The sequence below is a fragment of the Glycine max genome, chromosome 11, assembly GCF_000004515.6.
Source record: "Glycine max cultivar Williams 82 chromosome 11, Glycine_max_v4.0, whole genome shotgun sequence".
NCBI classification, from domain to species: domain Eukaryota; kingdom Viridiplantae; phylum Streptophyta; class Magnoliopsida; order Fabales; family Fabaceae; genus Glycine; species Glycine max.
In genome coordinates this window covers 11,164,541-11,183,231 of record NC_038247.2, presented here as the reverse complement: position 1 = coordinate 11,183,231, position 18,691 = coordinate 11,164,541, and the positions used below count along the sequence as shown (strand labels likewise).

The 18,691-nt window shown below is 31.8% G+C and overlaps 3 protein-coding genes across 3 annotated transcripts in view; 1 reads left to right on the top strand and 2 right to left on the bottom strand.

The window, feature by feature from the left end:
* Positions 1–2,921, bottom strand: part of LOC100811292 (DNA-directed RNA polymerase III subunit 1) — a 29,253-nt gene extending 26,332 nt beyond the window's left edge. The window contains exons 1-3 of the mRNA XM_003539054.5: positions 2,411–2,921; positions 2,184–2,313; positions 443–592 (exon numbers count right to left, since the gene is read on the bottom strand). Of these exons, the coding sequence (XP_003539102.1) occupies positions 443–592; positions 2,184–2,313; positions 2,411–2,484 (354 nt within the window). The 5' untranslated portion in view covers positions 2,485–2,921. The remainder of the gene's footprint in view (positions 1–442; positions 593–2,183; positions 2,314–2,410) is intronic.
* Positions 2,922–4,947: 2,026 nt separating this feature from the next.
* On the bottom strand, positions 4,948–11,127 carry LOC100784725 (kinesin-like protein KIN-5D). The gene is made up of 22 exons (XM_006590941.4): positions 10,631–11,127; positions 10,391–10,520; positions 9,899–10,054; positions 9,329–9,805; positions 8,952–9,049; positions 8,694–8,850; positions 8,514–8,583; positions 8,325–8,401; positions 8,186–8,239; positions 8,029–8,109; positions 7,812–7,923; positions 7,560–7,646; positions 7,295–7,470; positions 7,053–7,214; positions 6,866–6,973; positions 6,638–6,796; positions 6,443–6,526; positions 6,144–6,349; positions 5,953–6,054; positions 5,767–5,876; positions 5,526–5,677; positions 4,948–5,322 (listed from the first exon to the last, which is right to left on the bottom strand). Exons 1-22 carry the CDS (start codon positions 10,798–10,800, stop codon positions 5,101–5,103), a joined length of 3,150 nt encoding a protein of 1,049 aa, XP_006591004.1. The 5' UTR covers positions 10,801–11,127; the 3' UTR covers positions 4,948–5,100.
* A 5,433-nt stretch (positions 11,128–16,560) lies between these two features.
* LOC100810745 (chitinase 2) lies at positions 16,561–17,640 on the top strand. The gene has a single exon (XM_003539053.4). It carries the CDS (start codon positions 16,622–16,624, stop codon positions 17,534–17,536), a length of 915 nt encoding a protein of 304 aa, XP_003539101.2. The 5' UTR covers positions 16,561–16,621; the 3' UTR covers positions 17,537–17,640.
* The last annotated feature ends 1,051 nt before the right edge of the window (positions 17,641–18,691 follow it).

Genomic DNA, 18,691 nt, shown 5'->3' with positions numbered 1-18,691 from the left:
CAGACCACAAAAGCCTGAACTAAACAAAAAACTTGAATTGGAATTAACAGAGCAAAAGTTGCATTTTCAAAGAGAATGGATAAATTAAGTTTGAGTTCTTTTCTTGTTGCAAAAGGAGGCTCAAATCTCAACCCAAGGGAAGAGAAAAATTCACTTAACACCAAGTGAATGGCCATCAAACAAAAGGGCTGACAGTGCTTATAGTGTGAGTTAGGAAACTTAACATTGCTTGAAAAAAGTCATTTTCTAAAGCTAAACATTCTGAAATTGTCACATTCATATATGCATTTTATATAAGTAGTAGTTATAAGGCAATTTAAAACTTGAATGAGATAAAACAAGAGAACATTGTGTTAACAATAAACAAAAAATAAAGGAAGAACCAAAATCCAGAGAGAGGGAGAGAGAGAGCATATAAGAAACACGTGAAAGATTTTTATACCTTACAAATGCACTTCAGTATTTCCACAATGGTACTTAAATATCCAACATTGAAAACAGGAAGGGCAAGGTTTAAGTATCCATAGTGCCCTGGACAATCATGAAAGTTCCCATCGCATGTTGCACAGACAAGACTCTTATTAGCAGGGCCCTGAATTGCACAAAAAAAAAATGCTATTTTAGCATTATGTGCAGGTAAAGAGTAAACATGAGCATTGGGAATATATATATATATATATATATATATGATCAAACAGATTGAAAGCCAGAACAACCAAGTCCAGCCAAGTATTACATCAACCTGACTTCTTCAACATACTTTACAAAAAAGGGGTCTGACGATACCTCTACTTATAGAGCCTTAAAGGCAAGACTTAACAAGCAAAAACTATTAAATAGATTTTTGTTGATCACTAGTCCTCTATCACATAGACTCTTGGATAAGTGACCTAATTTATTTCATCCCTGTTTCTAATTGACTACACTATCTGGTAAAAGAGAGAAAGGCCTGGAATATTAAATGAGAACCGTGTTGTTCTAATCCCTAGCTCAAATCAATGCATTTTAATCAAAATTTAAGAAAATGTGGAAATCAAGATTAGAGAAGAGGCGGGGCAAAAAGAAACTACAGATGTGCATCAAAGCCAGAACTGATTATCTACAAAACACTATTTCAAAATCCAAACAACATATCAACATTTAAGACCTGATGCATAGGACTCTTGCAATTTCCATAAATTTCAGGGGCAAAATGCTAAAACATGTAAGCAAAATGTAAACTCCCAGTGAAAAAGCATTTTTCACAGTGTAAGGAGACGTTCATAATATATGCATCACGTCTGTCTCTCTTGTGAAACAAGGTAGAATGAGGGGGAAACACACTAACTGTCAAAGAAAAGTTGAGGCGGAATAAGAACAGCATCATCAAAGGTGCCAGGATAATCCAAACATACACATTAAAAATGAAAAATATTAACAATCTAAAATCTAAGAAACGAAAAAACAAAAATGTTTATATATATATATATATGAGGAGTAACTTTAAAAGAGTTACTCCCCATCCACACCATTTATTTCCTAGAAATCTAATGGTTGTAATAAGGAACTCATCTTAACCATTATATTTTAAGAAAATGAATGGAGAGGATGCAAAGTAACCCTAAAAATTACTCTTGGAGTAACTTGATCCCTCCTATATATGTGCGTGTGTCATGCTTTTTATGGTGCTTCTTACTTTCTCTTTTACAAATAAAGTTGACTCAAGGTCCAAACAACAACCCTGGTAATTCCAGTCAATAAGAATTGCTACATAAATAAACAATTTCTATCAATCATAAATTACATACAAGTCCTGGTCCCATTACTCATAATCTATAAAAACCCACTACCAAATTGAATTGGCAATTTCTTCATCCATATAGTATACCCAGTAACTAAAATTATAACACCACAAGCCACCTTCCAAAACCTAATATTGAAATACTGCATCTGCCATCTCACCATAACAACCAAGAAAAAAAAAAAAGACCAATTCCGTCATAGTTCAACATTCTAAACAACTCCAAATTCATGCCAGACTAAATACACAAGGCTAATTTTGCATCCTATATATATTACAACAAATGTAGCATGATGATCATATAAAAATCTCAAATGAAAAAAAAATATATAAGCAAAGTATCAACATTAAACACAAACATAAGCAGGATTCAGAAAAGTGTGGAAAAAGGATTGAAGAGTACCATGCGAGGATCCAACAAGCCACCGTGGATAGGCTTCTTAAAGGAGTCATAGTAGGAACCTTTCCACACTTGAACTTCAGCGATTTTGCTTATTTCCGATTCTGATAACGTGGAGAACTTCATGTTCTTTCTGCAATAAACAAACAACAAAGTAGCAATCCCTTCAATTGTAGGTCAATCAAAGTTATTCAGTAATGGTAAATGAACAGGCACAAATAAACGCTCACATCTTGCGAGGCCCTGTATCCTCCATGAACGGCTCCTTCGTGAAAGTTATGCCTTCAGTTCTCGCCCTATTCATCTCTTCTTCTTTTTCTTCCTGAGAAGAGCGTAGGAAAGGGTTTAGGGTTTTTTTCACGAACCAAAACGATTATCCTGGTCCTCGAAAACCCAACCTTATCGTGCTTCCTGTTGACCAGAGCAGAGCCAAGTGCAAAGTGCGGCGGCGCCCCGTGTGCGGCGGCGCCCCGTATGCGGCGGTGCGTAGGGTTTTGAGTGTAAAAAAAACGAGTATCTCTGTTTAATAAAATATTAGTAATTGATTAATTTAAATGTTTGGAGTGAATAATATGAAATGATTGTTTCACATATTTGTTTCGTGGCATTATGATTACGAACTAGTGAACAAAGCTCATGTTTCGCGAGAAACGCAAGGGTCAGGTTGGAACTCGCCACTGGATTTTACTCAGAAATTTATGGCAATTATATGCCTTCTTTTCTTTTTAAACAAATTTCTATTGTTTTCGTTTGTATAATTTTTTCGCATCCCTTCTTATATTTAGTTGGATATTTTTTTCACGATAAAAGTAATTGCATAGTTATTTTTTTTACTTGATACAAATTATATTAACAACAACCCACATTACATTTTAAACGATAACTAAATTAATTATTACATAAATGATCTTTTTATTTAAATTTAAACTAATGACAAATTATTTTTTTAATTATAATCAAATTAATATCATCAATTTATTTGATTATATTAATAAAGATGATTATTATAATAATTAATTTGATTATCTCTATAAATAGTATTGGTAATTTGTATTCAATTAATTTAATTTTAATTTAAAAGATATTAAGTACTATTAAAAATGATAAATTATATCACAATTAATTTAATTATTTTAAAATATGTAACTTGTATTTATAATTAATAAAAAAAACATAATAGAAATATAGTTTTATTTCTTTCTTTCTCAAATACACAACATCATGTTGTGTATTTATTTTTTGTTCTAAAAAATAAAAACCTCATTTCATTGTGTATTTCAAAAAATAACATTACAAACTTATTTAACTTATTTATGTGTACTTAATAGGAGGTGAGAAGGGGGATGGGTAAAAGAAAGGAAGAAAAAGAAGTAGACATGGTAAGAAAAACCATACCAGTGAGTATTCGTTTGAATCCGTCCTGACTTTGTCCGAGTTGACTGGGTATGGGTTCGGGTTTTCTCTGATAATCAAGAAGTCGGGTACGGGTATGGATTACCAGATCCGTCCCGACCCCAAACTCATTCCGTTACATAAAATCTTTAAAATTTTTGCATAATTTAATTAAAAGACATAGAATTTTTATTACTAGTTAATTTTATTTTAAAAATTTTACATAATTTAATATTATTTTTTTAACGATTTTTGTAGACACATGCACTATAATCAATTTATATATATATAAGCAGTTAAAAATAAATGTTTAACAATCAATTTATTTTTTCCAAAATCAAATTTTTAATATTTTTTACAATTTTTTTTTCCTAATTTGAATTGGGTATGAGTATCGGATACGAGAATATATTGGGGACTCGGAATAAGGGATTGGGAAGACAATACTGGTACCCGCCCTACCCCATTACTATGTCTAAGAAGAAGGGATTGAGTGTTTGAACAAAGGAGTGAAATGTTATTTTCTTGAAATTTTAAAGTTCATGAGATGAGTTAAATTTTACATACGATAAAAATCATATAATAATAAAGTGAAATAATTAAATCTAGATCATATAACAATAGGATTAAGATTTAATTTCAAAAAATTATCTCTAACTTTTTAAAAAAGCTCAAATAATTTTTTAAATAATTAGATGACATTAAATCTTATCCATAAATTAATATCACCAACCAAACTTTAAATGCTAAATATTAGAAAATATTTTAAAAAAATGATAGAAGATTATTTCAGAGACATAAGATAAGATGAAAAGATAAAATATAAATATATTAAAAGGAAAGAAAATAGTAAAAGAGATTAATTATATATATATACGTATAAAATAATTCTAAAGGAAAAAAATCAAACTTATTTTTGTAAACCTCTCTTTTGAATCTTTTGTCATCTTCGTAGTTGAAATAATAAGAAACAAGAAAACAATATCATGCTAATGTCAAATTTTCAAATATAAAAAAAATTAAAAGATATAAAAAAGTTTTAAGAAATTACCTTACACAAGGAAGAAGATAAAAATAAACAAATTAAATAATAACGAAAGAAATATAACATATTTGGCAATGCAATTTAAAATTAAATAGACGATCTACTCAATAAGATATATAATTTTTATAATGATTTGAACTTAAAGATTTAGACATTATTAATATTTTTTTATAATAAAATAGTTCTGTTGTTCTTTCACTCACTCTCGTTTGCCACGACAATGATTTTTTTAAGGTTTGATATTCAATATAAACATGTCAAAAAAATCACGTAAGATCCAATTTCAGTTGACATCAACAATAGATGTACACCATTGTGGAAGCAAAAGTATAAAAAAGGGTAATCTTTTACATGTTTCTGCCTCCACATAGATAATTTGTTTTTTCTTCTTTTTTTTTCCAAAATAAACAATAAATGAATATGTAATTTGTATGGAATTACATTTGAACAATATGCTATTTACAGAGTTTTTGACTGCTCTAGTTAATTAATTGCTATAAGAGGAACTCTGGAATCTCTTACGGATTGAGCAGCTTCATATGCCCCAATATATCTAACATCACCATTTGCATGTTTTGGAGATTTTGCATCCCAGAAGGATTTCAGTAGTTCCTCAAATGACGGGGTTCTTAGTTCTTCTATGGATGAAACACTGGGTAAATTGAAGGATCTCTTTCTTGGTGTTGAACAAGATGGTTCATCTACCTGTATTTTACATGGCAGTTTCAACACACAAAAATTAGAATCCAGCAGCCAGAGATAACACTTTTTTCCTTGAGAAAAACGAAAAATAGGTATTTTATGTACATGCGCTTTTCCAAACAGCTTCGGCTGGATGCCGATTTCTTGTTACCCAAATCTATACTACATATGTGCATACTAAGGAATTGGAACTTGAAGTCCCTTACCGTGTATTCACTGAGAAGACATTTCCCTGCATTTTCAGTTATCTCTACAATTCTGTGGTAATGACCCCCCTTCAATTCTCTCAAGTCACCACAGCATGGGATAATCATAGAGTTTAGATTCCCACAAGCGTCATGATCAAGTTGCAATGAATCTGCATGCGTAAATATTTCGTCAATTGATATCTGTGGCATGATTTACCTAGGCATTTATGATTTCATATGTATGAGACCAAGTACTGACGTTCAATGGAAGAATTAATATCCTTGTTTGCGATTTCTGCATCTTCAAGTGTAGTTGACACAGCACTTGAGAATCGGTCTCGTAGGAGATGATTAGCTTCCATTCCTCCCCTAATCAAAAGCAATTGAGAGAAAATGAACAAAATATATTGACTGTTTTGATCTCGACTGGGAATGAAAGACCTACCGAATAATAGCATTCACAGAAGCAGCATTTATCTTCTCCAGGCTAAGTATGGATTCTTGAGCATTTCTCCATTGTTGTGCACCTACTTCTGCCTTTTTGCGGCTGTGCAATTGTTTGGTCAAGGTAGGGCTTAGTGAACAGAAGAGAATATAATAGAGACAAAGTACACACAGTACACTCCTATTCCATACCAGTGCCGAATAACCTCCACAAGGTCATTCTTTCCAGATTCTACTGCAGAAGTATCCTCATGATAGTTGGACTCTGTTTTTTCCATGTGAAGTTTCCATTCAGATTTAACAGAAGAAGTGGAATCTTGCATGGTTAATGTTTCTTGCCTCAGCCTACTGATTTTAGTGTTTGCACTTTCCCGAAGATCATTAACTGCCATTTGGACCTAACAAGCAAATAAAAAATGGTAAGAACTTACACTCAGGTAGTAACGGAAGCTACTGTAGGTTAGTTTAGCATGTCTAAAAGAAACAGCTACCAGTTTTTTCTTTCTAGAACTAGAGCTAGCAAGCATTTCTGCCACTTTCTCCAGTAGTTGTTTTTCTTCATGCGCAGTACACTCCTACACCCATAAAGAATAAGATGCATCAAAGTTAAAAAAGAAGGGAGTATTAATTAAAAATTTTCCGATCATGATTTATGCAAATTCTGCAAAAAGGCACACTTCGATCACCTCAAACTTCTTTTGAAGTTCATACAATTTTTGATCATTGGTAAATTGCGATTCTTCTACAATTTGGATCATATTGGATGCATGCATGTGTAATGTCTCAAAGAAGTTCACAGTTATTTTAGATACTGCACGTGTATTCTCCTCTGCTCTGGCATGTGCCTACAGCAATAGCATAGAAGTTAGTATCTCTAACTCTGAAGTTCACCCAACAAACCAGAAATCACGGACCTCTTCCTGTTGTCGAGCATAAGCAGTTAACTTGGCCTCTTGCTTTTTGAGACTACTTTGAAGATCATTTAGTAATGAATCAGCTTCTAATGCAATTCCTTGAAAAAGCTGAAGCACAAAAGTTAAATTAAACACACCAAGAAACCTCACGTAGAATCAATTTATAAAGTGTAAGAAACACACTTACATTCTCCAAGGCAGATGAATGCTTGGCTACTTCAGAATTCAACTCTTCAAAAGTTAACTCACTATTTCCTTTAAACTCCTCAGCTAAATTGCCCAAAGCTTTAATGCCAGAACCATACATGTTTTTAAATTTTCCTACCCGCGCTCTTAGATTTTCAATAGCCTAAAAGAGGCATACCAAAACAAATTTATTAATCAGATAATATAAATAATAAGGCATGATTTCATCCTATGGAAACCCACCTCTGCCTTTGTTGATACAAAAGAATCCATATCATTTTCCATTTCCTTTAGTTGCTGCTCTTGTTGAATTACCGATGCTGCAACCGTCTTGTGCAAATCTTCTAGCTGTTGAGCTAACTGAGACTGGAATTTCTGGACAAGTATTCTATTTCCTTCTTCAATTTTATCCTTCCGCTCTAAGGTTTACAAAAACAATTTTTGTGATGTCAATTTATTCCTTCTAATTGACACCCACAAGAAAAACCAGTTGAAAGAAAATGCTAACCAATTTTAGAAAACAGCTTTGACACATCGGATGCAGCATTCTCTAGATCAGCTCGTAGCTCAATTGCATGCTCCACAAGTGCTTTTTCTGGAAGAAGCAAGAACAGGGAAAAATCACACAACTATTGCATATTACATTGGATGATGAGAGAAATGATTTTCAACAACCAACCCAAAAAGGGTATGCTAAAGGGTACACCCAAACAGAAAGCCGGTTGATACAGAATAAGAGGTATAATTACACTTCACTAACCAGATTTCAGTAGATTCGATATTAGAAATTCCTTTTCCTTAATTGTTGCATTTGCTTGTGTGTGCTTTTCCTCAAGATCAAATAATGACTGCTCAGTTTCTTCAAGACTTTTCTGAGATAGCATATGCCGTAAATAAATTTAACTCTTGAACCAGGTCAGATGTTCAAAATAAATAAAAACAATTAGGTACAGCCACCTATTAAGAACTTTTTTTACCTCGGTTTTTTCAAGTTTATCACTTAACTCGACAATCAAAAGTTGCTGACATTTGTAGAGTTCTTGAAGTTCCATCAATTGCTGCTCAAAGTTATGGGATGCATTTCAATATACAAGTGATTATAACTATATTGGAATTATTTATGATGGAAAATACCTTATCCTTAGACTCTGCTTCTAGTTCCATGCGTTCTATCTTTTCAACCATGGCCTATAGAACATACAGATTTAGCAATAGTAATGTCTCAAAAGAATAACTGTATTCCCAATTCATATAAAGATACAGTTAGAGAAACCTTTTTCTCTGCTTCTTCATGAAGATAACGATCCCGCGGTATATAAATTCCATTTTTCTCTCTTGCAGCATACACCTCTGCAAACCACATACGTAAAAAAATTCAACATTCCAGCACTGAACTGTAAAAGGAAAAATAGTTTATTAACATGGTGCTATTTTCTTTTAGAATACAAAAGCATTAAACAACCTTGCTTCAGTCTGTCAATTTCAGAATACAGATCCTTTATGAGTGCAGATTTCACCATCTTCTGATTGATCTAACAAAGTATTGAACTCCAAACTATTAGATATGTTGCACTGCAAATCTGTGATAAGAAAAAAAAAGCATGGTAAGGTTGACAAAAAAAGTAGGAACTATGAAAGTCACCTCTGGTTTGTTCTTGATATTTTTGGCACGGTGTGCATAATCCAAGGTACTAAGAGTTTCTTCCAGACAGTGAATAGAAGGTGATATCGTAGCAACTATGCATGTCTTGGTTTTACCGCCCAAGGAATCCCTCAACAGTCTTGTTAATTTGCTATCCCTGATATAATGGGACATCTTAATAATACAAAAGCATTTTTCTCTAGGTTTGAAAATAGAATCAAAAGTTACCATAACCAGAAGAACGGTAGCCATTCATACCTATAAGGCACATGACCTGAATGATCAACTAGAGCATTAATCACTCGACCAAGTGTAAGCAAGCTTTTATTTATCTCCCCAGCTTCCCTTGCTCTACCCTGCGAGCATTTTCTTACAAATGAATCTCAAAAAAGCTATAACATTTTAGTCTTTTCAGACAAATACTGAAGAATAATCAGAGTGAGATAAAGATAATGCCAGAACTGAAGATGACTAAATAGACAAGGGGTAATTTGAATTTTATAATGTTGTCCAGGGGCCTATTTTTTTCAATATCAATCAATAATCTCATAAAGAAAAAAGAGGCTGTCATACTGTTCCAAATAATATAATTTGAATGTACACTACCCAAAATAAACACCAAAATCATTTGATACCTCTCTTGCACCGGAACGTGAAATATTCTCAGAACCTGCAAGGTCCACAAGATTTAGCTTCCCACATTTAATCATTTCTTCACCCTCTGGAGTACACTCTTTAATGTGAATAGTGATAGAAAATATGGAATGGGAACGACTGCTTTGTTTGTTAAGAAGAGTCTCAGCCGTTCGCCTTTTCGCTGAACCCTTTTCCAATATCTTATAAATTTCATTTGCAGTGCAAACAACCTCTTCCTCTAAACCTCTGACAAAAACACCCCCCTTTCCATCCTCCATAAGAGCTATAGGTTTCTTAGATTTGTCATCCACAAATTTTAAAGTCTCCTCAGGGGCCAAAAGATCTGTTATCTCCTCATTGTAAAGCTCTAGAAACGTCACTTTCATGCTATACTCGGCATTCTGAGCTTCTAATATATCAAAAATCTGTTTCACAGCTCTTGGGATGACACCAGCATCACTCGGAAACTCTCCATTCTAAACATAACCAAAAAACACCAATCAAAGAATTGATTCAGCACAAAGCAACAAGAAATACTATAAATACCAATGCTGGCCAAAAGTAATAACCTTCTTCCTTGCACCTCCTTCCATTGTGTAAGTTTTTCCTGTCCCTGTTTGACCATACGCGAAAATGGTGCAGTTATATCCTTCAAGCACTTCATTCACAATAGGAGACATTGCCTGCTCAAAAAGTTCTTTCTGCTTGGAATTAGGACCAAAAACCTATTCAATAACAAACACAAATCCGATTAATGCACCATTACAAGCGCAGAATTCACACAAAAAAATTATAAGAAAAAAACAGAAAAACGAGTAATAGTTCGCTCTTATGGTCATTTTCTATAAAGATTACAGAATGAGGCAAGTGAGTTACTCGATCACTTCGTATTCAGTTCAACAATAATGATATTTTGATTATTTTCATTTGAATGCAGAATACATATATTCCGCAAAGTAATTCACGCTTGAAGTAATAAAAATAATAACAACTCCTCAAATTTTACATTACCAAAAAGGATCATCATATAAGAAAACAAAACGCGAAAAAAAAAAAAAAACCTTGTCGAATGCGAAGGTTCGATCGATCTGTTTGTTGGCTATATTCTGCACAGCCGAAACCTCTCTTCTACCTTCGTTACACGAAATCACGATCGGCGTGTTCAACCTCGCTTCGTCTTCACTCAACGGCCTAAACAAAAACAAAAAACGAAAAAAACGCGATCAGCGAATTTCACCGAGTCGCGAACAAAGCGAACTCAGTGAAGTGAAACTCGGAGTTAGTTAGTTCGACTCAGTGACCTGCAACGAACAAGAACTTGCACATTGACGCCTTTGTCCTTATCGAATTTGCTGTGACCGCTCGAATTGGAATCCGCAGATCGCAGATCTCGCGCCAGCTTGTCGCCGGAGCGCGGCGTCTGCGACGGCGACAGCGGCACTAATCCTCCTCTTCTCTGCTGAGCCTCCATCGCACTTCGAAATTGAAATCGGAACCGATGATAGTGAAATGTGTGGTTGGAGAGAATGAAGAAGAAGAACTATGAAATTAAAATTATAAACCAGAATTGTTATCTCAGAGTGTGGTTAGTTATAGTGGTTTATTCATATGGAATTTTGCGGTGTCAGAAAACTTCACTTCACAGAGATAATTTATTTATTTATTTAATGGTTAATTAATAATATAATATATAATGTGAGTGATAGAAGGAGAGAAAGGAGAGGGAGTAGTGTCTCTGTTATGGAAGCTGAAAGAAAAAGGTAAGACAAGGAGAGCGAGAGAGGAAAAAAAATGGAAATAGAGAAGAAAAGGAAATTGAAGAAGCGCGTTACCGTTATAGTTTACGGGTTGAGAGACGTTTCAAAATAGTGGGACGGCGATTGAAAAGTAACGGGGCGAGGATAACGGCGTCAAACTTGGGACGTTTCTGGGATCACGCCACCGTTAAAACAGAATAACCCAACTTATAAATTATCACGATAGGCGTTCTGATCTAACCAATACAAATATAATATTTAAGATTATTCATTTAGTTTTTATAGTTTTTAAATTTATTTTATTTAATTTTTATAGTTAATAAATAAATTTTTTAATCTTTAAAATTTAATAAATAATTTTTTTAATTTTCAACATTTATATTTTAATTTTTAAAAGATATCTTCTGTTATTATATTTTTGTTAATTCCATTAGTTAAACAATCTTAACTACAGGTTTGGGATTTAAAATGTAAATATCAAATATTAAAAAATCTACTTATTAATTATAAGATCTAAAATAATGAATTAAAAAATTATAACAATTAAATAAATGATTAAATATAAAAAAGTAAGATCATCATTTTTTTTAAAGTACTGTTATTTCAAACATATTTTTACATCTGATTTCGTACATGCACTAACACAAGTACAGAATTAAAAGTTTTTATTTAAAAAAGAAAACTGAAACTGGAATAGAACACTCAGGCCTCAGCAGCTCGGTAACACTAGCCTGCTCTCTCTGTCTCCTCGTTACAGTTTACTGTTAGTTGAACAACAGGACTTCTTTATTTATGGATAAAAAAATTTATCTGTGTATTTTTTATAAAATTTGATTTTAATTTCTGTACTTCTAAATAGATCATTTTGATAAATTATCTAGTCTGCTGGCGGATGCCATGCACGCGCCTCATTTGAGAATCTAGTTTGTGTTTCTTCTGTTTGTTTGCATCTGATATAAAAAATATCTTTTTGATTTCTAAACTTTTAAAAACATATAAATTCAGTCCCTAAAATTGATCATTTATATTATAGGAAAGAGACTAAATTTACATATTTTTTAAAATTTGAATATATGATCAATTTAAAATATAGAAATTAAAATCAATCTTTACTAAAAAATAGAATGATTAAAAATATATTTTATCATTTATTTATTGTTACTTATTTATATGTATTTAGGTAAAAATACTATGAAGAGGGAAAGGTTTATTAGGTATGGCAATGGGGCAAGGTTGGGATGGGTTTAGTTTCTCTCCTATCTGTCCTTGACTCCTCAAGTCCTCCCCACCCCGTTTCCAATCTCTTTTGAGACCAAAAATTAGATTTATCCTCATTTTTATATGGGGTTGGACTTTCCTGTTTTATTTGTGATTTTATTTTCTTTTTTTTATTCATAAAAAATGGTGAAAATATGACAAATTTTTTTATAATTGGATTGATTACAACATGCTAAATTGACATTTTAAATAAAATTTGTTTGATTTCATTTATTTTTGGATAACTTAAAGAAATAATGATCATGACACCTTATTTATCAAAGTTAAAATTTCAAGTGTTTAGCAACACATTAAGTAAAAAAAATTTCTCTCATTTATTTTTGAGCTTTACATGAAATTAAGTAAAAATTGTACACAATTATAAAGAAAATAATAATTTCATGCATAAAACAAACATTAATCTATTAAAATTGTAAGATTATAATAGCAATTTAAAATATTTATTATATCAGAATTATAGCGGGACAAGACGGTGTTAGAATACAAATGTAAGGTGAAGTCACACAAGTAGAAAAGTTAAGCATCAATAAGTAAGAAAATGATCCATAAATTTAAGTCTTAATGTTTTTGATTAAAATGTGATGTCAAATTTTCTTATATCAATTCCCCAACAATTCTTATCCCAAATAATGTGTGACTTTGAATTATAGCTTTGATGCATCCCAATTTTTTGTTTTCTGAGGTATAACTACTCAATTAATTTTTAGTGGATAATTAAATAAAAAATAAAAAACTAACCTTTAGGTGGACTACAACCTTTAATTTACCTTGTTTTCTCTTGCCATTTGATTCTCTTATTAATTCTAATACTATTTTAATACAGGTATCTGAATTGTTTATAACAAATAAAGAAAAAACGAAAGATATCTGAACTGTATTATTTGTTTAAACTCAAACAATAAGTGACATTTTCCTAAAGACACACAACAAAATTGGAAATTCAATTAAAGAGTAAGAAATGTTCCTTAAGTTATACAAACTACAGGTTGTACAAAAAAGCTATACAAACTACAAACTTCAAAGCATGTTTTAGCTTGTTAAGATCAAGCACCTTTTTTTGTCCCAAATGCTGCCAAGGATGGTAACTCTTCCGCTTCAAGTACACTTTAACAAGGAAATGACAATATATTGCTATTTTAAAAAAAATGGTCGTGCTTTTCAAGAATATCCCTGTATGTTTGGTTGAAAAAATAATCATATAAATTTTAATAAATATTTACGTTCCTAATTTTGAGTTATCTGTAACAAATAAAGAAAAAAAATGAAAGATGTCTGAACTGTATTATTTATTTGAAGTCGAATGATAAGTGACACATTTTGCCAGAGACACACAACAAAATTGGGAATTCAATTAAAGAGTATGAAATGTTAAAAAAAGTTATACAAACTATAAAGCATGGTTGAACTTGTTAAGATCAAGCACCTGTTTCTTGTCCAAGATGCTGTCAAAGATATATGGTAATTATCCCACTTCAAGTACACTTTAACAAGGAAATGATAATATATTGCTATTTAAAAAAAATGGTTGTGATTTTCAAGCATATCCCTATATGTTTGGTTGAAAAATTAATCAGATAAATTTTAATGAATATTTATGTTCCTAATATTTGAGTTGTCTATAACAAATAAAGAAAATAAGCAAAAAAAATATTTGAACTGTATTGTTTCTTTGAACTCAAACGATAAGTAACATTTCCTGGGAAACACACAACAAAATTGGGAATTCAATTAAAGAGCAAGAAATGTTCTTTAAGTTATAATTATACAAACTACAAACTATATATATAAAAAAAAAAGTTATACAAACTGCAAAACATGTTTTAATTTGTTAAGATCAAGCAACCGTGTCTTGTCCCAAATGCTATAAAAAATTATCACTTTCAGCTTCAAGTACACTTTAACAAGGAAGTGACAATATTCTAATATTCTTTTCCAAATAAAAAGGGTCGTGCGTTTAAAGCATATGTCTGTATGTTTGATTGAAAAATTAATCAAATAAATTTTAATAAATATTTATGTTCCTAATATTTGTACGTGATAATGAATCAAAATTGAGTTCAATAAACTTGTAATTTTATTTTTTAATTTAATTATAAATTTCTCTTTAGTTTCTTTTATTTTTGCTAGTAAAATAAAAGTTATACGTAAGGTTAGTAATTTGGAAAAGCAAGTAAAATAAGAGGAACCTTTGTTGAAATTTTAATAGAGCACGTGTTTAATTACATACATAAGTTTTTTTGTATTTAGTCTGTTTGAAAGAGATTATCAATAATTTATTTTGACTTGTTTTATGTTATGACTATTTAAGTAAGTGTTTGGGAGAACTTTTGATAATATCTTATGGTTGGTTCATAAGATGTGTTTAACTTATTTTAATAAACTCTTCGAAATAACTTATAAGAATAGTTTATGTAAAATTTATGGAAATACTTGTTATAAAATGCAAGTTTTTTTTTCTTCCTCTTTCAAATTAAATATTTTATTTTGTTCGTTTCCTTCACCTTTGTTGAATTTTTTGCTTTTTATACTAATTGAGGTGAACTTGTCACTTTTCAGTAACCCAAAGCTGAACTTCAACTTCCTTGGTCAAGGGTGAAGTTCTCCTTAAGATTAGGCAGCATCATTCCTTCTTCTTGTTTTTTTATCCCATGGGCAGCATCATTCTTAACTCTTGTTTTTTGTTTTTGTTGGTCTACAATTCCTAACTCTTACGTTTGCTGAATAACGAGAGTGAGAGACTGTTGGGCTGGAAAAGGAGAACACAGCTATTGGATTGGGTTGTGTTTTAACTTTTAAGACACAAAGGTGGCCCCATTTTTCTTCATTTTATATTTGATATTCGGATGACACTGCTTCACCACTATCAGACTTTAATTTTGGTACATTCTCAATCTCAAGTAACTTCATTACCCAGAAAGAAAAAAAAAAAAAAAAGATTTCTTGTTGAATGAAAGAGGGATCAACTCAGGATTGAGACACTTTGCCTTCCAAGATAATTTTAGCTTAAGGATTGCCGTGTACTCCCCACCAAACCAAAATTAACAGGTCCTCTATTTTTGCAACTTTGGTCTTTGGCCATTGTATTGTTTTTATCCTATATACTTTCTTTTGCCTTCGGTGGATAGTATATCTTTATCTGCCAACACCTACCTACTTCTCTTAATAATTACCTTTTTTATAAAAAAAATCTTCGCTTAATTCCCTCAAATTTAGTGTTTTTTTCTAGGGATATGATAGGTATAATTTTTGGATTAAAAAAAGGCATTCTGACAACCCACCAATTGAAGGGGTTGGATACTTGGAAAATGGAAATATTACATACTTACAATTATTTTTAACAATTTTCTTCTTATCATTTACTTCTAACTTTACGCCTCTCTAACCTTACATCTACACCTAGAAAATTCAAATTTTAACTTTTAGCGTTTCAAATTTAATGTTACGACTCCCTTCTTCACACCTCTTTTACTATGTGTTGAATTTTTGTCCCCCTAACAAATTTTCCTTATTCCCTCCATAGTTAAATCAAGACTATATATAAAGTTTCATTTAACTAAAAAAATATTGATACCGAATTTCCTCACTTTATTTTAATCTTCAATATACTATCTAAATATAAAAAATTCTATATTTTTTTTTGCTGAGGATATAAATAAATTCTTATTACTGTTACTTATTAGATTACATATCTACGTACAAACAATTAAGTCATTTAAATTTCATATAAATGATTATTACGATAATATCACTTTATTAAATTGATGATACTTGTCATTCATAAAAAATTGCTAAAGGCGTAGATTCACTAAAACTTACGTGTATCAAATAATCATGTCTCATTTTATAGATATAAATCCACAAAATGATATGAGAAAGTAGGATACTATGAACTATGGACACTCTTTAGAATGTAGAATGATCATTGATCGCAACTGAAAATAAAGATGGTAGGAAAAATCAAATATTGGGAGGCGATTGGCCGTGAATGGCGCGGTCTTCCACTGGCAAAAGCAACAAAGCAAGCTTCCGAGTTCCAACCAACAAAGCTAGTTAAAATATATAATTCAATTCAACATTTACGAAATCAGTTTTACAATAAATGAATGATGACCTTATGGGCACGACATGCATCCAATTTTATATTATGTGGCCATTACTATATAAAGCCTACAAAAGCATAGTGCATATCATCGATCATCACCAAGCACAACACAACATAACAACCACTGAACTCAAGTTTTTCTTGATTAGTGGCAAATGAGAATGGAATTTCCCACTCTTAAACTTTTCTTCTTCATCTTCTTACTCCTCACATCAACCCATGCAAGATCCGCACCCCCAACCACAAACCTATTCCGAGAATACATTGGAGCCGAGTTCAACAACGTTAAATTCTCCGATGTCCCTATCAACCCAAGTGTTCAATTCCACTTCATTCTCTCCTTCGCTATCGACTACGACACGTCATCATCCTCCTCTCCAACCAATGGAAACTTCAATATCTTTTGGGACACCGGCAACCTAAGCCCCACCCAAGTTTCCGCCATCAAAACCAAACACCCAAACGTCAAAGTTGCCCTAAGTCTCGGAGGAGATAGCGTTGCAAATGGCTACGCTTACTTCAACCCCTCTTCAATCGATTCATGGGTTTCCAACGCGGTTTCTTCACTCACAAGCATCATCAAACAGTACAACCTAGACGGAATCGACATCGACTACGAGCATTTCAAGACGGACCCCGAAACCTTTTCTGAGTGCGTGGGGAGGCTAATCAAAACCCTAAAATCCAATGGGGTCATCAAATTTGCCTCCATTGCTCCATTTGACGATGAACAAGTTCAGAGCCACTACTTGGCTTTGTGGAAGAGTTATGGGAACCTTATAGATTATGTTAACTTCCAGTTTTATGCATATGACAAGGGCACAAGCGTGGCACAATTTATCGATTATTTCAACACACAGAGTTCGAAGTATAACGGTGGGAAGGTGTTGGTGAGTTTCATCAGTGATGGGAGTGGTGGGCTGGCACCAAATGATGGGTTCTTCACGGCATGTCATACCCTAAAGAGTGAGCAAAAACTTCATGGCATATTTGTGTGGAGTGCTGATGATTCCATGAAAAGCGGTTTCCCATATGAGAAGCAATCACAAGCCCTTTTAGCTATACCCTAGTAAATTAAATTAAAATGATATACTGAAGAAATTTTATTATATGAACTTGGTACTCTTGAGATCGACTCGATATGTACGTGGATATATGCATGTATGATATATATATCTTAAACTTATTCAATTATTATGCGTACTTCTTTTTACTCGTGAATTTTGTTTTACGATTTAGCACGTGTTGTAAAAACTAAGCAGGTTTAATAATTATGTATTGTCTAAAAATTTAGAGAAAAAAGGTATGTACTAATTCCACTTGGTGAGAGATCATGAGTGTTCTTTAATTTATTGGGTCAAAGAATATTCTCACTCATATAAACCTACTAGAATTTTATGACGACGTAAAATTATTTTATACCATGGTTGTATAATTGTTAAACTTAAAAAAATTATATTTTTTATTTATTAGGAATTATTGTTGGTAGGTTTTTCAAAGTGGTTATTAAAGAAATAAACAAATTTATTATATATGATATTTTCTATTTTTTTTTAATTATATATGATATTTTTTATTAAGTATTAGTATAAAAATATTTTTTACTAATAATTCATAATCTACTTTATCGTACTATAAATTAGTGAATTCATCAAATGTTATCATCAAATATCACTGACTTATCCGGTTATATTTAGTTTCTGGTGTGGAATGGACCCCAATCACTTAGATAAACACATACTAGATATTAAGGAAATTTAATTTAGTTGATTGAATAAGATGTATATATATTATAAATTTCTTAATGTTTTATTTAATTATCTTTGTTCAATTCTTAGGAATGAAAAATACACATAAGGTTAATGATTTGGAAAGGAAGTTATTAAACTATTTTTTTTTTGTCATTTAGCAATTCCAACAATTGAGAAGTTCAAACTACGATCTTCAAGCCCATCCCTGTGTTTTTTTGTCAATAATAAATATTTGGGAGCAACTATTGACACTACCATTAATGCTATTGGCACTACCCATGTGTGCTTTAAATATTTTTTTCTTCCAAAAATGTCCTTTTCATGGAAACATTCGTTCATTTGTAAAATATACAATGAAATCATGTTTCCGTTAATAAAAAAGAATGCAAAAAAATTACATAGCAAAAACATGATTTTGATTTGTATTTTTCCATCAAAATTGTATTTCTGTTGTGTATTTTATTACACCCTCTT